This window comes from Vanellus vanellus (genome assembly GCF_965231255.1).
Source record: "Vanellus vanellus genome assembly, chromosome: 16".
In the NCBI taxonomy this organism is placed as follows: domain Eukaryota; kingdom Metazoa; phylum Chordata; class Aves; order Charadriiformes; family Charadriidae; genus Vanellus; species Vanellus vanellus.
Genome location: NC_138921.1, coordinates 14,980,589 through 15,004,309, shown reverse-complemented (window position 1 = coordinate 15,004,309; position 23,721 = coordinate 14,980,589). Strand labels below are relative to the sequence as shown.

At 43.9% G+C, this 23,721-nt stretch overlaps 2 protein-coding genes across 2 annotated transcripts in view; one reads left to right on the top strand and one right to left on the bottom strand.

Moving 5' to 3' along the window:
- Positions 1-1,128: 1,128 nt before the first annotated feature.
- Positions 1,129-11,685, bottom strand: TRAFD1 (TRAF-type zinc finger domain containing 1). The gene is given in 11 exon segments (XM_082491635.1): positions 1,129-1,723; positions 1,948-2,020; positions 2,604-2,910; positions 3,153-3,279; positions 5,116-5,331; positions 5,530-5,603; positions 6,337-6,603; positions 8,085-8,358; positions 9,582-9,686; positions 9,688-9,844; positions 11,368-11,685. Coding segments are annotated over 11 exon segments (1,695 nt in total). The 5' UTR covers positions 11,418-11,685; the 3' UTR covers positions 1,129-1,678.
- An 89-nt stretch (positions 11,686-11,774) lies between these two features.
- Positions 11,775-23,721, top strand: part of NAA25 (N-alpha-acetyltransferase 25, NatB auxiliary subunit) — a gene marked incomplete at its 5' end in the record, with an annotated part of 31,015 nt that continues 19,068 nt past the window's right edge. Inside the window, 9 exons of the mRNA XM_082491843.1 lie at positions 11,775-11,832; positions 15,196-15,281; positions 16,102-16,240; positions 17,925-18,043; positions 19,954-20,028; positions 20,901-21,008; positions 21,452-21,530; positions 22,063-22,174; positions 23,305-23,394. Of these exons, the coding sequence (XP_082347969.1) occupies positions 11,775-11,832; positions 15,196-15,281; positions 16,102-16,240; positions 17,925-18,043; positions 19,954-20,028; positions 20,901-21,008; positions 21,452-21,530; positions 22,063-22,174; positions 23,305-23,394 (866 nt within the window). The remainder of the gene's footprint in view (positions 11,833-15,195; positions 15,282-16,101; positions 16,241-17,924; positions 18,044-19,953; positions 20,029-20,900; positions 21,009-21,451; positions 21,531-22,062; positions 22,175-23,304; positions 23,395-23,721) is intronic.

Sequence of the window (23,721 nt, the reverse complement as noted above, 5' to 3'; positions counted from 1 at the left end):
TTTTTTTTTTTCACATTACGAGGAAGGAAGTGCTGCAGTGGGTTGGCTGTAGCTCAAATGGCCTTTTAATTAAAGCTTTTCTAATCATCATTACTTCCTTGTGCTTTAAATGAACTTGACATTGTCTGTAATAGGCTTGTTTGTCAAAGCAAAGATTGGTTTGTGATTTATTTTTTTTTAAATATATATTCATTCAGAATGTAAAATTATACTAAACAATGGAAAAACTCTGGAGCTGGGTGTTCGTTCTAGCGTGGTGTGTGTCCATCTTGGTACCGTACACAGCATTAACCTGTGAAGTGCTCTTGGCCATACCGTGTACGCTCGCATAAAGGAGATTCTCACCATCCCTGTAGCTGTACTGTGTCCTTATTTGGGGCTGGAAAGAATTTTAAAAAAATTCCTCCACGGAAGAAGCTGCACTGAGGCAGAGGATTGGAAGTGCTGGAAACGAAGCTGCAGGTTAGCTGCTTTTCAGTCCCCCTTTTAGGGGTTGATAAACTAATTTATATTTACTTGGAACAGAAATGTAAGTATTTTGTACAAAAGGGAAAGACGGCACAACCATTGCAAATGGAGAAAGGGCCTTATTCCTCCTGCCCGAGGACTAATGCAGCTGAACCCCCTCGTCAGCGCGGTGGGTAGTGGTTTCCCACTGATTTCTGAGCACCGTCACTGGCCCCAAGAGCCCTTACCTTGCCCTCGCCCTTTTCCCCAGAAATGACCCCGTAAGGTTGGTTGCCACCTGCTTTTAAATACCTTTATTCTGCTTTTCTTTTATAAATAAATGCTTACAGGTGCTGGAAGCGTCTGTAAAATGTCTGTATTTTAAAACCTCTGATCCCTTCAGCCAGGGCTTGTCTGCCAGGCCAGCAGCAGCCTTGTCCCAGGACTGTGCCTGGCTCCAGCTTTTGGCATTACCCATTCCCAAACCACAAGGGATGCCACTAGCTGTCATAAAGCAAATTAACAAAGACCTAATGCAGGTCATAACGGTGAACACAAATTAACAGAGCCACTGGCCGCGACGCTGAATGACCAGTGCAAGGTGGGGGGTGGTGACCTTACCCTCAGAGAGCGTTTGGGATCCCAGGTCCCTTCACGTAAAAAGCTTTTACCGCACAATGGTTTGGGACACCATTAGATAAAATTTATTACAAGGAATTTAAAAAGCATGGACTAATACAGCATTAAAAAGCACTTAAGAAGCCAGCCGCGGGCTCAGAGCTTATCCACTGACAACGATAATCCCCCTCACCGCATCCTGGGCGCATCTGGGAACAGCCGGTGACGTGCAGCTCCAGGCGCAGACCCCTCCGGCCCCCTGAGGCACAGGCAGCATCGGCACAGCCCCACCGGTGCCCTTCAGGAAGAGGCTGAGCTGGGCGCACACCAGGGAGGGTGTCGGAAACCGTATGGAAAGGGAACCCAGGTGGTGCCCAGGACAAGCGTGTAGTTGCTGTCTTGGGATGGTGCCAGTAGAGATGACAGAGGTAAAAACCTGTAGTATAATCTCACAATCTAAGAATACATATATATATACTGCCTATAAAAATTTAAATTCATAGAAAGTCTTCAATGACACGGCGATACAGGAATTTACTTGTGCTGAGATAAGTACAGGAGTGCACGGTAATAGAAAAAAATGTGTTGAGCACTCTATGCACTAAGTGGTGGATCACTTCTCCTCCGGATAATCAGACACTGGGCTCTGGGCTTTTGCCTAAAGGGGAGGGGAAGAAAAAAGTAAAAATGCTGTTTTCAAAGAGTACTCGATAAAAAGCATTCGATATAAACCCCACTGAAGTGGAAAGGACTGCAAAACAAGCTCATCATCCTGGCAAAACCGTCACAAACCCCAGGGGTAACAGCCAGGCACTGTCCTCTGACCCAGAGGCGTCTGGTCCAGACCCGATCCCGACACGAAGCCCCACTCTACTGCCTCACCTTTGTGCTCCTGCGCCTGAAGCCGACGGGACCGTCTGACACCCTGAGGCTCCTTCCTCCTGCGTTGCTGGTGCTGTAGAAAAAGAAGAGGGACACTCTCAGAGGAAGCAAGTCTACCCACTTCCATGCTCTTACTGTTGAGTGAACCCGGGTCCTTCACACCAGGGAGACTCTGGAAGGCTGAGGAAGAGGCCCTTCAATCTTCTCCTGAAGCCCAACCCAGTTATTTTTGTAGCAGAAGAACCAGATCCTATTCAAAGATCAAAGAGAAACGCTAAGAGGAGAGCACTACAATGGACAGATAATAAGGCATTATCCTACATTTTCTCCCAGCGCCCATTTTGTCCGTTCTATTTTGACACAAAAGCCCAAGTTTGCCGTTTGAAATTCAGGTAAGCAGCAGCCAAATTAAACTGAGTGAAGCCCTTTCAGCCGCAGGGAATCCAGATTTGCACCATAAGGAAATGAGGCAGAGGACTGGAATGGATTTGTCCCTACCGCTGCCGTTGGGTTGCCGCCATCTGAAAATCAGGATGCGCCAGGCCTAAGGCTGCGCCCTCACTTTCAGCACAGCAAAACTCCTACAGTACCGCCGATCCCTTACACTTTAGTGCAGCCCCAGCGCAGCTGCGGGAAACAGAAGAGAAAGGCGTTACCTTGGTTGGGTCAGAGAAGTTCTCGAGAAGCTGGATGTGAAGGCTTCTGAAGGAAAGTTCCGAGTAGGTCTCGCACGTGGTGTTGTCCCACCTGCAGGTTCACTTGCACCTCTGTTCTTCGGTCTTCCCTCGTTGCCAGCCACCTTCCTGGGCTTCCCTCTCGCGTTGGGAGCATCGTTGCCTCTGCCTGAAGAGGACAGGGGTGTGTTCCTGGCGTTTGCGGTGTTACTCAGTGACGTGGTCCCTCCTGCAGGACAGCTGAGCCTCTGCTGCCCAAAGCCTTCTATGCACCGAGGAGAAACATCTCCTGCGAGGACAAGAACACAGTGCTTAATAGGGCTAGTAAATCCAGCATAGGGCTTCACAACCAAGATCTTTGAGGATATCGAGTTTCGGTGATTTAATCTTTCTTGCATAAAACTAGATCAATGGTCAGGGATCAAAGAGTTTTAAATTTTGGAGACAAAACAGGGTAACAACTTCTGTTCAGCTTGGAACACGCACAACGTTCCTGCAAATGTAAAGGAAAAGAATGTGTTTTGCCCACACCTTGATGCCTGATTCGTCTCCGAGCCAGCTCTGGCGATTCTCTTCTCTCTCTGTTGGCTTGAGGAGAGAGCAGCTGCAGAGGTGGAAAGCTGGCTGCCGGGCTGGCTGGGCGCAGATCACAATGGTGCTAAAGCAAAACATACGTTTGAGTGTTGAAATGACAGTTCATACGAACTTATTCCTGTAAAAACACTGCAGAGCATCGCCCCTCACAAAGGTTCAGGGTAGCAGGAAGTTGTGTTTAGGAAGAGGCAGGTATGGGCTTGTCGACACACCCGTCTTCTGGTACACAGAGCTCAGGAACAATCACCACCTACCACAGGGCCCAAGCAAAAATGGAACCGGCAGCGTGAGCCAGTCCTGCTGACGGGACCCACTCTGTAGCGGGGACAGACTGCCAGACAGCCAACAACCACACGCACTCGGCCTTCTGCCTCTCACGCCTGAAAACAACCCCAAACGCAAAGCCAGACCCAAGCATGGGGAAAGCAGCCCTAAAGTACTGTCACTGTAATTCTGATCGAGTTCCTGGTATCAACCTGGTATCGGTGCCATCATAAAAACCAAAGCCAAGGACAAAAATCCAGTTAAAAGTGATTTCCCAGTCACGCTGCCCACAGCAGTGCCCCTCTTGACTATTCTGGTTATAAAGTCATGTTTTTCTGCAGGTTAATTACATCCAGGAACACCAAAACAAGAAGACAGAAACCCACAGGACACGAAACAAAAATATGAACTAGAAAGGAAAGCATTTGTTACCTTAGTTAGACACCAGGAATACTATGTGGAACACAAAACTTTAAATAGAGGGGCTCCTTTTTGTGGTTTGCAAACAAATGATAATGTTGCAACTCAGCCCCCCTCACTAACTCTTAACAAGTCCTGATTATCATACACAAACTTCACTCAAAATAGTAGAAGCTGGTGGATCAAGCAGTCTTTGCATTCTGCATTTCCAAAATAGATATGATGAGGGAAAAACAAAGAGTCTTCCAACAGCCAACTGTAATAAGAGGTGGATGGGACTTCTCCTCAGTGTCAAGCACAACTATTTAGCAAAGGATAAGCTACAAAATTTTATCAGATCTCATTTCTATGAACACTGATTTTACTATCACCTAGGAGAGGAAAGGCCCAGAAAAACAAACAAAACAGAGCTTCACTAGTTTGTTAGGACTCTAAGAACTGTTAACTTCCCCCTTCCTTCAGCCATGAAACAGAAAATGAGCAAGCTCAGCATTTTCATAAGCTGTCTGTAATAGCAGCGAATTCCAGAGTCTCTTCCACGTGCCCACCTCTCCCCGGTTCTGCTCTTGAGCTGTACAGAAGCAGCAAAGCACCAAATGGTCCAGGTGGTATCTGTCCAGTATTCTTACAGCAGTAACAGCTTCAGCAGTACCAAGGCCTGCTGTTCTTTCAACATTAGAGGTATCAGACAGCGACGTACAGCAGAGTTGGAATACGTTAGCGGGCACTCTGCAGCACTCATCACTTTGTAAACTCCCCTCTTAGGCCGAGGTTCCAACATACACTCTTACCCTTTCTCTCTCTCTTTACATCTACCCTCTGAGACATTTCTCCCTTTCCTAGACTTGTAGTCTGAGTTGTCTACATCCTCTCTGCCCTACAGATGTCATACACTTGCGTTCCTCTCCCACCTCAGCTGTGATTCATACATCCTGGTTTCAACATAACTTTTATGTATAAGTCAAACATTCATATTGTGCAATTTCAGGGCCTTTTGTTTAGCTTTTGTTAGAAGCGCTTTGAAAACTAATTATTACTTTTCAGTAAGAGCCTCAGCATACATTTTAGACCGGACCAAAGAGGCTTTGTTTAGGAAGAGCTGACACAGGGGACAGCTACTTGGATTCCTGAAACGTGCCACCACAAGAGGCTGCGGGGCTTGGCACAGATCTTGAACAAATGGATGTGATACAACACAGCAAGTTCTCTTTTGTACCTGATGATGAAAGAGTGTTTCCTCTTCTAGCTGGATGCCACAAAATTCACATGGAATCATAATGTCTCCTTCTGCCTGGACAGCTTGGGGCTGGGATGAAGAGAGAGACCTACAGCTTTTGGACCCAAGAGCACGCAGACCATCATATTCTCGTGGATTTGGAGAAGAACTTCTTTTACTGAATGAGGCAAAGGCACTTGCTGGGTTACAACCTGTCTGTTATGCAAGCAACACGGACAAATTAGCTCTCCTGTTGAGCATTGATGGACTTTAAAAAAAACATGCTTTGCAAAGACAAAATTGCTACAGCTCTCACAGTATCACTGAGTGAAGACCGCACCCTCGTTCAGTCACGGTAGCAGAAAAAAAGTCTTTACTGCAAACCCCTAGACACAATATATGAAAGTACTAAACCTGGTGAAGAATCAGGTCTTCGGCAGGGTAGAGCTCCTCACAAAATTCACACGGCAACATGATGATCTCATCATCTGCAAAATAAGTAACGGTTATATCGTCTACCATGGAGAAGTCTGATGCAGTTGGATCAGCTCATCTTCAAAATTCCTAAGCACCAGGCTCCTGTTCCGTGCCACAGGCCAGCAACCGGAGCGAACGCTATGGAAACAGTTGCTCTAGTCCCACCTGCTGAATTTCACATAAGCAAATTCACATCACCCAGAGTGGGAACAATGTTTTGGGGTGAAAGGTATATCGAATGGTCTGGTAAAAAAGCCCATTACTGCCTTCAATAAATCCTCTTTTCTCTTTTCAAAATAAGCTGGTACTTCAGGTCTCCCCCAGATCCTCCCTTCCTGTTTACTTCAAGAAGAAAGTTGTCACCTACTCAGTTGTTATGAAGCTCCCACCACACATCAAGGTCAGAAATTCGCTACAACTTTTATTTCTTCTTGCCTTGCTGTCTCGCTTTAGTAATACCTCTATGAAAGAAGCTATTTTAAACACTAATATTTCTAAGTTTTGAGGGAGCAGAAGACAACATTTAAGAAAGGAAGGAGAAATGGTACTCATGGAGAGTTTTAAATCCTGTGTAGTAATTATCTAAAAATGATTTAGAGGGAGTCTCAAAGAGACTAATTTTGACAGTTTAAAATACCTAAATAATCTTCGACATTCCCAATCCAAGAATCCTCTCTTTCTTTCTCCCTTCCCTCAACCTTTAAGGAAAAAAAAAAAAAAACCAACAACAGAGTTTATACTTACTTTTTATGTGGTTTGATGTGCTAAAAGACACTAAAGAGTCACAGAAGATATTTGACTTGTCTGGTTCATTAAGACAGGCCGATGGCACAGACTCTTTGGTGTAGTAGTTTTCCCAGAAGTCACTGTGGATTTCAGCTGCAGTATTATTGTGAGGATTGTTCTCATTTTGCAGGCTCAGAGCCAACACGTAGTCTAAATCGGCGTTCCACTCATCATAAAGTGAGGAATGAGCGTTTCCATTTCTCCCCAACTGCTCCAGTTCATCCTCTTAAAAAGATAAATATCAGAAAATTGAGAGAATGTTGAACTTGCAACAAGCAGTTCACTTCTGTGCTTTAAACTAGCTCAGCCATGAGGCTTTCACCCGTGCACATGAGGACAGTCATGGAGGTCAGCATTTCACAGCCTAGAAGGACACCTGTATCAAATTCAGGGGGAAGGAGGAAAACAGTCATCCTATTTGTGTTTGTAACAAGCAAAAAAGGAGAAAAAGAAGAAAGCTTTTCCTCTTACTCCATAAGCTTGAACTTAAGCTTCTTTGGGAGCTTTACAAAGCTGCTGAGGAGCTTTCTGTGACCTACACCGTGAACAAGGTCCAACTGTAGTCTTGTCCCTTTTACAAGGCTGAAACACTTCAGCTCTGTTTTTTCAGTATATTGACGGGAAAACAAATTCCTTTTAATGACATTCCATTTGACAACAGTGGGAATTCTATATGTACAGAAGAAAACCATGAAATGTTTTCCGGTAGGAAAGCTACAATCTGAGAAGAAAGTAGGGTTCCAGAACAGGGCCCAAGACTCAACGGATGATGCCTAAAGACAGGCTAAGTGCTCCTCACCCTCGCTGTCCTATTTCAAATCTCTCTGCTATTTCATTTGTACTGATTGCATGAGAATGTAAAGCAAAGCTTATATGTGCATAAAAATACTACTGGTGAACACCCTTTGGCAGTTAGTGTAAGTGGCCTGCGAGTTACAGCTCTCCAGATTACTCAGCTTTATTGACTAAGCCCAGAAGTTCTTTCTACAAGCTGGGCAGTCTTCTCCAGTGAAGACCGTAATTTAGTATGCTGCAGTGTTAAATCCTCTGAGCAGCCCACAGCAAAAATTAGAGCATAGATTCAGCCAAGAGCTCACGGAAAGGCTATGTCTTAAGTGTGACACGATGCCCTGCATGTGGAGGTAAGAGATGGGAGGCTTAGGAAAGAGCAGAGGCATTGATAATAGTCTCAGCTGTGTCCAAACAGGATGTTACTGCAGAAATGCACAGCACTACATACGTGAACCCACATCCAGACCTTACCTACTCTTCTTCTTAACTGAAGTAAAAAGGAGTGCAGCTGCTAAACAAAAATGGACAGATTCTACAGTGAGCAAACAACTCCAATTTTGGTTTTAAGCTAGACACTTTGAGGCAGAAGAACAGGCAGAGGAGTGGGCTTTCACACCAGGTACCTCAGCAGTCCTCTAATCAGCTGGCGTGTACCTTTGCAGTTCGATTCCACCGTAACACAGTCCCACTCACAGTGCCTCTGGAGCTTTCATTATTCAGTATTTTCACATAAAGCAATTACAGAACCTTATACTTGGATCAGCTGCCAAATGTCAAATTAGAAGCCGCTCTTCTCTACGCCTTACCTCACTTTTGATTTCTTTGCGCTGCTGAAACATTTCTTCTGCTCATGTCCTTAAAGTGCTTTGTCTCCTACAAATCTGCTTTTCTAGCACCCTGGGCAGCGTAGTTACCTGATCTCAGTCGGTCTCTAACGTCTCGAAGGGCGTGCAAATCTGCATCCTCATCCTCAAACAGAGGCACTGCTCTGCTTCCTCTTATTTGCTTCACCTCTTGCCCACAGACTCGAGGATGCTCTTTTAGATCTTTCATCATGATGTTACGACCGCACCCGCCACATCTCTCAGTCCTAGCTCCGCAGTAGATTTCATGCTCCTGGAGCTTGTTGAAAGCGAGCTGTATGTCACAGTACTGGCAGAGGGCAGGACGCAGAGGGCATGCTGACGCCTGACAAAAAGAAAGAGAGATTATTCTTCACATATGGAAGACTGAGGCAAAGGTGGAGGGAGGTTCTCAGTTTGCTGAAGAGTTGAGCCATCTATTGTTTCTTTAGCCAGACCCAAAGCTACACTAAACAATAGCCTGGAATCAGATACTATGTGAGAAATGTAAGAACAACGTGTTGTATAACCTGTGTAGTCATAAACATGCCAGCTGAAGCACTCCAAATACTCACAACATTTTTTTAAAACCTGTAACGCTTGGACAGCGGATTCACGTAGTGCTTTTTGAAGTTAACTTTCAGATACAGTCTTGACATCCAGTACTAATCACATTTCATTGAGTACTGCTAAAAAGCATGTTAGTGTGTGTTCTATTAGGGAACAGATTTACAGCACATTTACTACTCAACAAGAATTGCTTGCTTACGTTCTTTACCCTCTGGGGAATGACAGGTAAGCTGCCCTTCAAAAGGGGTTAAACATAGATAAAATACATGTTATAATTACAGATGCTGCAATAATACATCACCAATACATCAAAACATACATCAATACATCGTGTTTTACAAACAAAACTAAAAGCACTACACACAAATGTGCAGGATAAACTACTTCCAGGGTTTTGAACTGGACATATCTTCAAAGAAAATCCTTTTTTCCCCAGCAATAAGCAGACTTAGGCGGCACTTCCAGAGCTGTCTTGAAATGAGCCCACAGGAAGGGAAAGCACTGGCATTTATAACAAGATCGCCTGTGACAGCAGCCAACTGGATTCAGAAACTCAGAAAAACCCACTGTGTCCTATTTTAGTATATTTTACAAGCTATTTATAAAGTCTGTTTGGACATAATGAGTTATTAAAACTCACATAATGACTGCAGCAGAGTCAGGAACATGTAACATTAAAGGAATGAAAAAAGTCAAGTTAATCATATCATGTACTTTTGAAATAGCGTACCATTTTTCATCTTAATCGCTATTAAGGACAAAATCACCAATCACCAGATACCCCTTTGATATGAAGCCCTGAGCAGGCTGCACCACTTTAGGGCAGTTTCCAACCACCTTCTCTCAGAGGGTGTGAATTTAGAAAGCACGGCTCAATAGAAAGGATGCATAAATCACAGGTTGGCATCCAGGTCTTGGCTGACAGAAAGGCTCTGGAATCAGTGCTTGGAAATACTGCAGAGTGTCTTCCAAGTGTCTGATAATATAAAGTCCACCAACCTCATGATCCTTCAAGAGACTTTTTTCTATCTTCATCCTACACTTGCAGGTAACCTGCGATAAAGAGACCTCGTTAGATTGATTGCCATAGAAGTCAACAATTTTCGAGGAGAGATTTGTTTCTCACCTGCACGTGTTCAGATTCCATATGGTTCTTCATTTCAGACTTTGGGATGGATTCACTGCAGTAGCGACATACTTCAATATTCCTGCTGCAGTGGATTTCATGCATGATAAAGTTAGCAACAGGAATATCCTTTGTGCTACGAGAAAAGTCACAGAGGTTACTTTTCAGAAAATACACTGACAACAATTTCAAGCAGTTTTTCATAACAAAAGAATCCTAAGAAATCTTTCTATGAATTCATGGTTTAGAGAACTGAGTAACTAAAGAGAAAGACAAACCCAACTAGGCCTCTGTGTTCCTTTATAGTTGGGATATTATTGTATATAGCACACAAAGGTCACAGTTTTCAAACTGCATTAAGATAAAATCAAGGCGGATTGATTTCCGTATGTGAAAGACAAATTTTGCAGCATAGACAAGTTATCACCAGGTTCGAGTTAATAAACTAATGTGAGAAGATAAACGTTTCTTCCCGAAAATATCTTGGCTATGAGAGGTCAAACAGCGCTTTGCTTGGAAAAAAATAAATAACAGATCCTGTTAGGCCACATCTGTTCGGGGAATGATAGCGGTAACCATATTACACTGCAGCCAAAATCCCCCAACTCGCCTCATTTCTAACACACTCATTTTCCTTTCCTGAGGAGGATGCAAGGCTCACAAACAAAAGGTGCAAAAGGAACGGAGGCACTTGGAGCTTAGCCCGTATTCCTGCCTCAAACAGGCAGCATCATTTCTAGATGGATGTCTCATTCCCCCCCTTGCACACAAGAAATCAGCCTCCAAAACACCAAAATTAACATCATAACCTATTGCTTCGTGCCTTCCCCGTCGCAAAGGGAAAACACTAGAGCTGTGCGGTTTTCTGTCTCGGCTCATCCCCCGCAGCCAGCAGCCGGCCAAAGCAACAAAGTCCAACAGCAGCGTCTACACTGCCCATGTTCACTGCTCGCAAACAAACTAGGCTGATGTTGCAAGGAACTGTTTGGATTCTAATGTCTCTCTGATGAAAAAAAAAAAAAGTTAATTTCTTTACTTGCTTGTATTCAAGACGCAACTTCTGAGATTACATCATTCTCAGTAAATACATTACCAACGCTGGAGCTTCTAAAGAAAGAGAACTGCCATCCAAAGAGAAACAACCCCCACAACAATATGTGCCTATTTATTCTATTTTCACATCTTCGCTTCCGAGCTGCAGAGCTGCTAAAGAAAAACTTGCCGTCATGTACTTCGCATCCACCTCACCGAAAATCAAGCCTTCCTTCACCGCCTCCTCCTCTGGAGATACTCCAAACCCGCGGGGACGCGTCCCTGTCCAGCCTGCCCTGGGTGACCCTGCGATGGTGGGGGGGGTGGGGGGGGGTGGACTAGATGATCTGAAGATGTCCCTTCCAACCCCTAAAACTCTGTGATTCAGTTCTCTTTGAATACTTTGGTTTTTATCTGTTTAAGTCAGAAACTTGAGTAACAGTTGGGAAAAGGACTTCAGAAGACATCAATACTTGACAAGGTAAAACCCCAAACGTTTCTAAGACGACAGTAATCTGCCCCTTCTCGTACCTCACGGCATTCCGAGGGGATATACCGTGTTTACCCGTCCCACCCCCGCCGCGGCCCGCCCTCGGGCCCTGCCCCGCACTCGGTTTCGTTTCTTACCAGTTCCCGCACAGCCGCGTCTCCTCCTCGGGAACGGCGGCTATGGCCATGGCTTCCTGCGGGGGGAGATCGCCCCCTTTCCCTCAGCCCCTCGGAACACCCGCACCTCACCGCGGGGAACGGCGGACCCCCCTCCGTTCCCTCAGGGCGGGCGGCCGCTCCCTCCCCTGCGCCGGGGGCGAGGGCCGGGGACACCCGCGCCTCAGAGGGACGGAGACACCCCGGCCGCGGGCGGCGGGAGGGGACGGACACAGCCCCGAGCAGGCGAAGCGCCGACCCGGCTCCACCGGCTCCTCGGGACCGCCGCACCGGGCCCGGCCCCGCCCCGCGCTTCCTACCGGCCCCTTCACCCCCGCCCCCGGGCCGGCCCGGCCGGCGGCTGCGCACTGCGGTTCTGCGCTCTCATCATGGCGGCGCGGGGCCATGTGCAGGACCCCAACGACCGGCGCCTGCGGCCCATCTACGGTACGGACTCCGCGGACCCCCCGACCCCGCTCCCCCGGACCGGCGGGGCGACCCGCCGCCGCGGCCACGCGGGGTCGCCCCGGCCCGCTCGGCGGCGCCTGGGGACGGGCGCGGAGGGGCCCTCCGGGCGGCCCGGCCCGGTCCGGCAAGCGCTGGCCGGCTCCTCCGGCGGGCCCCGCCGGCCGCCCCCCCCTTCTCCCCCTCGGTCCCGGCGGCGGCGGAGCCCCGCGCTCCGCTCGGCGGGCGGCCCGCTGCGGGGGCGAAGGAGAGCGCGGCCCCGGCCCCCTCCCTCCCCCCGGGGGAGGCTCTCGGCCTCCCGCCGCCCCGTCCTTCCTCCCGTTGCCCCGGTGAGCCCGCGGGGAGCGGCGGAGCCCGGACTCGGCTCCCCCCGTTCCAGGGCTGGAAGCGGGAGTTTGGCCGGGCCGTGGGGACACACCGGGGCTCCGTCCCCGCCGGGCAGCGGGCGCTTTCCCATGAGTTCCCCCCTTCCCCCCCTGGCGGCCCGGGGGTCGCCCGCTCCGGAACCCCTCACCCGCGCCCGGGGGGAGGCGTTGGGGGGCGAATGGGGCCGCTCACGGCCGGGGGGTGTGTGGGTTCTGTGTCTCTCTCTCCGTTATGGTAACTTCGGTCGGCGTTTGTTTTCTGCTGCAGAGAAGTTAGAAATGGATTAATTCGTACAAGGAACAAGAGCGGGCACGGGATGCTTAAAGTTGTATGTGGACGTGCTGTGGCAGCGGCTGGTTACGGTGTTATGAAAATTAATTGGAAGACGAGTGAAGTAGTTAGAAGGAGACAGTCTTGTTAAGAAACCTCTTGTATGGAGCCGTCCCCAAATATTTCCGAGGGTATTACATGCGATTGGGATTGCTTAAGACGCTGCTGACAAGCTTGTCTCTGTTTATGCAAATATAGAGAAAAACACTTCCCCAGGCTACAGTATCGTTTCTTCCCTAAAATTGAAGTCTGGATAAGAGATTTTTAGAAAGTGTTTGTGACTTTTTTGACACCAGAAAAAAAAAAAAATCTCTCCCTGCAAACACGGAGCGCTGCCCTCATTTGGGGATGGACGTGCTGTGGGAACGTCCTTTGCCGCTCGGGCAGCGAGGACGGAGCGGTGGAAACTTGTATCCGTGATGGGTTCCAGTGAAATGGAGGAAGAGAGTTTTGTTTAATTAAAAGTATAAACACACAGCTGTCGTAAAGTTCATTGCATAATTACAAGTGCAGCTGTGCAGTTTGTCTTTATGTAACAATTTTAAGTTTTTTTCCTTTGTTTTCTGTACATGCTGTGATTGCCATTTTTATTAAGGTGCTATTATTTGTGTTATAACTTGTATAACATCTTAAACGTTCTTAAAAGAAAAAGTTTGGTAAATTCAGCTGATATCAGAGCAGATGATGTTCGAGATGCATTTCACTGTAATCATTTTGGAGAGTATAGCTATTAGGGAGAGAGCTTTAAAATTGCTTTCTGCTGGTTCCAGAAAAGATTATCTGCAGTGTAAGACTTGAATTCGGGCTTTGATGCTGCAGAACCCAAAATAAAGTGTATGTCCCTAAAGAGGCAAATCCACAACTTCACAGAAGTCATAAACTGGAGACGTGCGGCATGAGTTTGAAGGTCTGATTCTTGACTTAAAACAGTGCTTTTCACTTTGCACCCTGTGCCTTGGTTTGTTTGGGTTTCTTGACAGCTATGTTTGTCTTTTGTCTCGATGTGTTCTCCCTTCACTTGAAGGTTCAGGTGTTTCATTTCCAGGCACTGAGCATCTCCACCTGCAGACTCACAACTAACATAGGCTTCAGTTTATTTTCCTTTAGCTTTAATTCCTTTGGAAGTTGCCAGCTACTTTGGCTTCCAACAAACTTACTTGTTGTTAGCAAAATACAATCTTTTTATTCTGCAGTTGAGAGAGGTTTGTGGTTTGTTTGATTTACTTTAGGAGACCTAAAGTGGAGATCTTATCGGCACAGTTGTTAAACAACCCAAGACAGGCAGTGCAGTGTGGCAGATAATTCGTGTTTAAGTGAGCTGTGCAGCACAGATCCTTAAATCAAGAAGTCTCTGCTGGTTTGCACAGAAATCACTGGGATGTTCTGTTCCACAGTTTTGAAACCTCTTCACTGAGAAGTCCATGCTTAAGTTTTAATGTTAAAGGTTGCACAGGTTTTCATAAGTTAAAATGGCCATCCTACCCATGTAAAGACAATGTATTACAGTTTCAAACTATACTTTAGGCAGCAATGTCTTGTTTTGGTTAGTGTAGGCAGAGTGCCTCGTTTGAGATTTTTGTCTGTGTGGTCTCAGGAGCCCAATTAGCTCTACTTTAAATCTGCAGCACTTGGCTGTGGAAGCAAATGTTAAAGCTGCCGAATATAAACCTCATTAGTATAGATGCACACTTTGTACCATATACCAAGGAATTACTAAAGGTCACCTCTCTACTTGGTAGAAGAGTTCTCATAATGAGAACTGCAGTCTTGACGAGAAAAAGATGTGTAACATAATTTCAATTAAGCGGCACCGGCTCTGTTTGCAGTTTGGTAGGGGAGAGGCCAGAACAGCGTGAGCAGCCCCTTTCCCGTTGGCACGTCAGGTGCGGGTCAGGTTTTCTGCCAGGTTTGGGTTAGTAAGTATTAGTTTTTGAGGGAGGGGAAGCATACAGGGGTCATGTTCTCATCAAAAATTGCGTGTTTGTAATTGTCTAGTAACGTGGTGACATGTAGGTGAAGCTGAAAATGGTAATACCGAGCTGAAAAAAAGAGAAAATGGTCTCGAGACAGTGGTTTTCTACAACTGAAGTTTTACTAGATCGTGGGATATCCCCCTAGGAAATTTTTGTCTTCAAAACCAGTCTGTTGAAAACACAGTGATACTCTGTTAGGGGACAGATTTGCTCTGCCTGAAGTATGGATCGCATGGACCAGTAGCTCTTCTCAATGCTTAGATTATAAGCGCTTAGTTTCTAACCTGCTGCCTGTTAAAAGTCATTGAAAGTCTCCCAAAGGCACACCAAATTAATTTCTACTTTTACTGAAGCAAAGGGCCTAAGCTCCATTGCTAGCAAAGAGCTGTTGCTGCAGAACCTGCTCTATTATACGTCTCTTTTGTTGCTGTAATGATCTAGGTGGAGTAATGACAAAAGCTTATTTGTTTGAATGACTAAAACTCGTACAGTGAGATGAATACATCATCTGCAAAATGACATGTTTCCTGAACGTTTGGCTTAGTAGTGATTGTACAAGGAAAATGTGGTTTGCACTAGTGGCCTAACAGCACATGCTCCACAGTAAAATTAAGAGATAGCTTTCTGGAATGGTTTTGTGTGCTGATATAATACTATATATGTTGTTCTTGTGCAGATTATCTCGATAATGGCAATAATAAAATGGCAATCCAGCAAGCGGATAAACTGCTCAAAAAACACAAGGATCTTCACTGTGCGAAGGTAAGTGTGATTGCGGTGCGCTGACCTTATTTGGTGAACGTAGCTTGAGACTTCCAGTGTTTTGCTGTGCCTTTTGAACAGCGCCCGTGATCTTCCAGAGACCACAGTGTTTTCTGAATCCTTTGGAACATCTTGAGCTGTTGTGATTCACGCAATATCATGTTTGCCTGGAAACTTGCACAGATCCTCTTGGTGAGGTGTAGTAGTTTGGAGTAAAACATATATGGGCGGTGTAGTCCTTAGTAAAACATAACAAGGTGATTTTGGAGGCATTTGCTCTTCTGCCTCCTGTGTGCTGCCCTCCTTGCCCACATTGAAGGGAAAAGAGTTCTGTTCCTCGGTTTTCTGAACATATGACTATCTTTCTATTTTCTCTTTTCCCTGTGGTTTTTCCCTCTACAGTTCATACCTTCTTACAAAATACTTCTGTATTTTGAACACTTCCCAAGCTGAAGCGCATGTCATTGACCTGAATCTCATTTATTTCACTTCTCTCTGGCCAGTTATCAAAAGAAAAAAAAAAAAAGGAGAATTGGCAGGACTGGTCAGTTTTCAGTCCGCAGGTAGGGAAAACTGAGTGGCAGCTGATGCCGTAGAGTGGCCTGTGTATTTGGTAAGGAAATGGAAAGCCGCTCTATTTGCCGCAGCTTACATTTGATAGGTTTCCTCTACAGCCATATGGATTAGAAGCGTAATAAAACCTGAAGTTCTGTGGAAGTAACGAGGTGGTTGGGCAAAGCCTCTCCCCACCAGGAATGAGGATTTTCGTTCGTAGCTCTTGACTGTGTTCCTGACAGCTGCCTCTGTGTTGTGTCAATAGGTTCTAAAGGCAATCGGCTTGCAGAGAACTGGCAAGCAAGATGAAGCGTATGCTCTGGCACAAGAAGTAGCAGCACTTGAACCCACAGATGATAATTCCTTGCAAGCACTAACTATTCTCTACCGGGAAATGCATAGACGTAAGCTTTTTCCTTTGCCTCTCTTAAAAATCACAATTCTTTATGTTCTTCCAGAAGTATACGTGACCCACAGTTTCATGAGAAATGTGAAGTCCGGGGTTTGTGTGTAGGCACAATATTAAGAAACTTGAACATAAATGATATCTGTTATAAGTGCCTCTGAGGCTCTAGTGGTCACCATGAACCAAAGCACCTTGTTTAGGCTTCTCTCATTAACATTATTGTGTACGCAGTTCCTAAATGAGTGGCATGCTAATAATCATCCTTCATCATCACATTTTTTTAATGAAAGCTACTGGAATTCGTTGTCAGTATATGTGGTAGAGATGACAAATCACATGGTCTGTGGTTTGGAGTCTGCTTAATGCCGTGAGACCGTAGTCGAGGGGTTCAGGCCTCGAGAAGCTGTGAGAGAAGCAGAAGGGAAATCCTGGCCTCACAATGTGACCGCATGAGCTTTTTCAGTACGGTTCCTTGTAGTGTGATAAGGTATTTTACAAATACTAAATCGTGAATGTTTTGAGTGACGGAGTAAAATTGCATGTGCTTTTCTGAAAGAAGCCAGACCGTATATACTGCTTATCTACAGCTCTAAACAGTTGTTTCTGGCAGCTTCTGGTGGTTCATGGTGGTGGTGGTAGCGGTAGCAGCGTTTAGCGTTGAATTGCTGGAGCAATGGCAATGGGGTGAAACAACTTTTGGAGAAATAGATACCTGGTGTCAATCTGCAACATAGCAGTTGCTTATGCTCTCCCAGTTTATTTCTTTCTATATGTTTGTGTGTATGTATATGTGGAGTTAAAGCATCACTTCTGAAATAATATGAAATTTTTGTGTGTATGTGTGACCTCAGCGTAAACAAACCCCTGAAAATGTGAAAAGCCTTTTTGTGATTCTAAACAACTTGCATAAGCATTACGCTCAGGTTTCTAACGTTTAGGTTTATAACTCGGAAAGGAAATAGTGGGTGTTTGGCACTTCCACTTTTGGTCCTGCAAGCAAATTGTAGTTAGATGTTTTATGTATGTGTGTCAAGGATATGGAAACTATGTGAAAGAAAAATTACACTTAATTTTCTAATACTATACTGAAATATGATTGTTTGTGTAAGGAAAAAAAAAATCTGGAAGGGTGAAAATGTAAGAAAGTTTTGCACATTATAATTATTTACTCATGATAGACCTACTTTCTATTAAAAAGTAGAGTGTGAATTACTTTATTCGTTAAGAATACTAAAATAGGCAATTGGGAAAAAACAGGATATGACTAACAAGTAAACCTGCGACAAGAGTAACTAATTTGATTTTTAGGCTCTGAAAATGTTCTGTGTTTTGATACATAATTCATGTGGAGCAGTCATTCTGCCAGGAGTAGAAATCTTCATTCAGTTTGATGTTCCAAAATAGATAAACTTTCTTAAGAGAAACACTTAAATGCTTCTGAGCAGTTCAGTTGTTGCTGTTAACTCTGTTTTGAGGTTGGTTTGTTTGGGGTTTTTTTAAGCACTTTCCTCCTTTGGCTACTGTTTATAGTGCTTGAGGTCTTGGGGGAGAGAATGCCATTTCTGTGGTTGATAAGTGTAATTAGATTACTGTTCAGAGTATCACTGATGCTATCTTTAGGTAGCTGTGCTTTAAGATTATTCCCAAATTTGTCTTAACTCAAGCATCTGGTTTTGGTTTAGCGGAGCTGGTAACTAAACTTTATGAGGCAGCTGTAAAGAAGGTTCCCAACAGTGAAGAGTATCACTCTCATCTCTTCATGGCCTATGCCAGGGTTGGAGAATACAAGAAGATGCAACAGGTACAATCAACAGTTTGTGTTCTGGTCATTTTAAGATGTCTTTTTCTGCATATCTTACTATTTATGCATTTTCATATTATAAGTAATCTTCCAGAAAGCTAAGCTGGGTTAATACAGAAATCATACTCCACATTAGTTTATACAGAAAGGCTTAAAAGACCATTGTTTAGGGGGTGGGTTATCTGAAGACAAATGCTTTCTTTTCCTTACACGGGATAGGATAACTGTGCTTTTTGTGTGCACATCTGGTCTGATACAATATGGTGGCTATTTTGGGAGGTTTTTATCAATCTGTCGTGAGCAGTAGAGTGGTTATGTATGAGGCAGTGGAACTTCCAGACTTCTGGAATAGATAGAAAAAGATCTAACGAGATCATCTGACCCATGGTTTTGGACTTGATTTACTCCTTAGTCTGCTGTTATCTTTGCCCATGCTTCTACCTCTGGAATCTAAGTTATAACTAGGTTTGTATTGGTTGTAATTCAGTGAAGAAAAACTAAAAAGCACTTCCTGTAAGTACATCTTACTTCTCCGTTGGCAGCACAGTGTCATGCTGGTTAGTTTTGTTTTCATCCCTTCCAAATTAGGTGCCTGGAGAATGCCTATAAATGGAAGATTTTTTTCAAAGCATGCGCGCTCACTCTTCTGTATAAAAAAGCACAGAGAGCCAAGTAAATGACTCCTAAACTCCCTCTCAGTCCCACTCTGTTAAGGCGACTTGTATTTTTGTACAAGCTTGGTTTAAATAGCTAAAATAATATATTGAGCAGACGTGTTATCTTCTGTTGTAGACCAGTGTGTATGCTGTTTGAGTTCAAGCTCTAGATAGGGGCCAAGTTATTAACGTACATGAAATTATAAGCCTTATACGACAATCTAAACTTGAGAGACGTGGCTTTATGTTAATTGTACTCCTGTCCACAACCACGAATGGAAAAAATGCAAGTCTTACACAGCTAACAATATTTAACATTTATGTAAGCTTTTGTTTGTTTAAGATGTCATAAAAACATGTATCTAATTAAGTTACCGGACATTGTCAGAGAGTAGGATGTTCCAAATCAGCCTGTACGTTCAACCTAAGGACTTAGAGATGCAAAGAGTGTGTGGATGCTAACTGGTTGGAGAGTAACAATAAACCTCAGCGTCCTGTGTTTTGGGGTGTTTCAGCTGAAAGTACTGCAAAATGCCGACTGAGACTGCAGTCAGGAAATCGGCACAAAAGTCCAGCTGCAGTACTAGACTGTATTATATGTAACTTCCTAAAATTAATTACAGACTTTGTATGGGTAAAAGTGTTCTGTTATATACAGACCCTGGAAATCTGCGAGAGACGTGTGAATAACGGTTTCTGTGTTAGGCTAGAGAATCTGGAATACTTTGGCTCTGCTTTGATGCAGCCAAGCTTTCAGCTCGACCTTTGCTTAACCACTGCTTTTCACGTATGGGTGACCTCATGTTTCGGGTATCTGCATATGTATGAAGTGAGTGGTGAAGGACAGTTGCTTACATGAAGGAGGCATGTGCTTTGGTGTGCCTTTTAGCGCTTACTGAGCATATTGGTGAAAATCAGCGCTGGAAATATCCCCCTCTCTCCTAAAGAATAAGTCTTCTGCTCCCTCAAGTAGTTACCGCTTCTAATTAAAGCTGTCATCTGTTTAGGCAATCATACATGCACATGCTTGTTGCCGTTCCTTGTCAGACCTACACAAAGTACTTGATCTTTGAAACATTTTCACCCTCCATTTTCTTCTTCAGCGATGTGTGTTAGGATGGAAGGGCTCACAGACTGATAAAAGTCCTCCCATCTAGTTGCTAATTCGGTATTGTCTGCTGCCATCATTGCTGCTTAGCTCCCGTTTTCAAATGCATTTCTGGAATGATAAAACTTTTGTCTTCTATTTTTCAGGCTGGAATGGCACTTTATAAGATTGTACCCAAAAATCCTTACTATTTTTGGTCTGTGATGAGCCTGATTATGCAGGTGTGTACAGTGTTGCAAAATAGCTTGGCTGTTGCTTCAGGTATAGTGCAAATATAGAAATGTTCTGAGTGAAAATATTAGAGGTTATTTTAAGTAAAATGTGTTTGAACTATTTCTGTGTGATGCTGGGAGGACTGAGCCCTCCTTGAGCAGTATTATTGATGTGGTTCAAAGTGAATGCTGTAGTGTTTTTATAACGCAACTTAACTGGTCTGCCTTAAGGTGTTTGTGCAACTTGAATTATTCTCTTATCTGGACTAGTACCCTACTGTCTTTTTAGTTAGAAAACTAATGAATAAATCCTCAAACATCTGCAGCTCCTTAGGCACAACTGTTCCTCTACTGTAACTAGGTTATAAAGGCTCAAGGAGGAAATAAATGAGAGCTCTGGACTTAGCATGTCTTTAAGACTGCAGAAGGTCTGCAGGAATAGACGGCAGCTCAGCTGTGCTGCTGTTAGCTGAAATAGCAGATTCAGGCACTTATCAAACAATCTGACAGTGTTGGCCAAGCAGAAAATAAGCACAGAGGCATTAATCACATTCTCTAAAATACCGTGCCATGGAAAGCACAAATGTGTTCTTGCTACATGTTGTTTGCTATGGGTATTGTGTGCGTAGATGTATGAGCCTCTGGACAATGTAATCAGGAGTTGAGCTTTTCAGTATATTGCTAGTTTTATTGCTGCCTTTTAACAGAGCAGTTGCTCTCTGCACGTGACAGATGGCAACTCTGAATGTGTGGTTTTGATGGGGGAGATGGAAGCACCTGGTTGTTGGGGTTTTTTTCTTCTAATGGGGAAAAAGCAGTGGGTGGGACAACACAAGAAGTTGATAAGCTGTTACAGTATTTTTTTTTTTTCTCTTCCATAGTCTATTTCAGCACAGGATGAAAACCTCTCAAAGACTATGTTTTTGCCACTAGCTGAGAGAATGGTGGAAAAAATGGTGAAAGAGGATAAGATTGAAGCTGAGGCTGAAGTAAGTCTGGCAGATACTTTCAGCTTGATTTGAACATTATTAAGAGAAGGAATGCACTGTTAAAGGAATTTGGTTATTTTAACAGTTTTCCGAGATAATAATCAGTAGTGTTCTGGAAGTAAATGTGAATGTAGTGGGACAGAAGGAAAACCAAGAGCAGAGGGTTGAGAGGGATTTGAAGAGTGCGGCCAAGGAAATTTTTTTGGTTGACTGATGAATTACTTGGGTTTGCTCCCTGGGAGGCCCCAGGAGAAACTTCAGGACTGAGAATGGAAAAGAGACCTAAATTCTTAAGTGCTCCACCCTCTGGAATGCTAAAGATATCTTTGCAGTCCTGGCTCTCTTCTATTTCTAACGGCAGTAACATAGGCCACTTCATTTCTTGGCACACCTGTATATTGTTTTACTAGCAGATTTCACGGCAGTGTAATCTTTCTTTTAAGGTTGAACTGTACTACATGATTCTGGAACGTTTGGAGAAGTACAAGGAAGCCTTGGATGTCGTGAGAGGAAAGCTAGGAGGTATCTTACTCTGTCAATTAATAACCACAATTGTGTGGAGGAACAGCAGTTCTCCTTTGCTTCAGACTTGTCCACTGGTTACAAATAAAAAGGCTGTAAGAAGCCTGACTCTTAGCACCAGTTTCAAACATTGATGCAAACTCTGGAGATGCTGTCCTGCAAACTGATTTTAACCAGCTGTTTATGGTATTTAAGTGTTATTCAGTTATGAACTTTGCAGCACTATGCTTAGCAGTAGTAAATGACATAGCATGTTAGTTTGTTGTACTTGCCATCTTAAAACAACAGCAAAAAAGTTCCTAGCATCCTACATTCTTGTGGACTTTTTCTGGTGATTAAAATGCACTTGCAGTTTTAAGTAATTGGGTTATGAAGGTTTCCATAGCAAATCTGTTCTTTCTATCCTTCAAGGGTCTCTATTCTCTTCTCTTACACTTGCTGGTTTGCATCCTGGGCTATAATAAGCTTTGCGCAGGAAGTGGAGAAGGAAATGCATTGATTAAATAAATTTGCCCTTTTGTTTTTAATTTAGAGAAGCTGACAAGTGAGCTCCAAAGCCGCGAGAACAAGTGTATGGCAATGTACAAGAAGCTGTGTAGGTGGCCAGAGTGCAATGCGCTGTCGAGAAGGCTGCTGCTGAAAAAGTGAGATGATATTTCTGCAGTCCTACTAAAAAAAAAATGAAGAAAAATTCCAGGCTGGTTGTTAATTGCCTTGTTGAGTGGCTTTTGTAAGTGGTTAAAATAGAAGAACATCAGAAGATCTCAAAGCGTTTCCAAACATTTACACTCCAAAGCCTGCGGAAGAGGGCAGCCGAAAGGGACATGGTGAAGGTCACAGGGAGAGTCAGTGTCAGGACTGTAGTTGCTTTTTTCTGAAGGCTGACTTTAGTGACATGTTAATGCAATAAAATTGTCTTTACCTCCTTATTTCTAAAAGCTCTGGTGGTTGTTCAGAGCTCTAACTTTCATGGTGGGAGAGGAGGAGAACTGCATTTACATTTAATTTTCTGGAACTTCATTTCTCTCACTTGGCCAGACTTCATAATAGGAAATACATGTAATGATTTGAACAGATGCATCAAGAGAGAGCGCGCTAGTATGATCAAATCTGTCTCTTGGAACTGTCCAGAGAGATTTGTCGTTTGCTTTTTGTATTTAGCTGTGCCCTAATCTTAAGTATAAGTTAAATACAGAGGCTTGAAGATTAGAAGGTTCTGTCTGCATCCACTGTTCTCAGGGACAGCAAAATATTTCTTTTCCAGAGAAGTTGTTATTGGTGTTTAATGTTTATTAAATATATTTGCAGTGGATAAAACTGGAGAAAATTAAGCATCAGCTTTACAGGATGCTTGAACACAACACTGTCAACGTGTAGAACTAACATAAGGACACTTTCAGCTTTACTTCTTTGTATTTGGCATCTCCTTTTCTACACTGTTAAATTGCTCTGAACATGGGTAGGAGAAACTTCTGCATTAGCATTTTGTGGGGATAATCTTGAGCTCTGGTTGGAATATAAATGTTAAGAGTAGCTTGCTGCAATTCTTTATTGAAATTGTTTCCTTTAATATGTTTCAAGAAGTTCAGGATGACAGCATTCTTAAGATGTGAGACCTTTTCAAGGCAAAATGATTCTTATTACTGTTGTTTTTTCTGTAATATGAATATGTGCTATTCCTTAAATTCAGCTGTTGCAAGGACTGCAGTTTTAGAAATGAGTTACTGTTTTGGCAATTCCCTAAACTTTGTTCTGTGCTTGATTTTTGTTTCAGCTCAGATGATTGGCAGTTTTATATAACATACTTTGATTCGGTGTTTCAACTCATTGATGAATCCTGGACACCTCCACCAGAAGAAGAGCAGTAAGTTAACAGTTTTGCCATGGATTGGTTTTTCCTTTGTGCTATGGCAAATTGCTTGCATTCATATATTCAATGCAGTGCTGCCTGTATCTTTGGCTAATTTCTTGACCCAAAGTGATGTGTTCTCCCTACTTTGTTTTGAAGGCTGGCAACAGTTTATTTGAAACAGCTGTATAAAGAGTGGTCTTTATGCTGTAGAAATCTTCCAGTTCGTATTTTTCATGGTTATTGAATTAGAGAATCCATCATGCCAGATTTCCATAAGAGTATCCTGGGAGTATGCTGAGCACGTGTTATCAATGCCCTAGCAATGGGAAAAATCAAAGA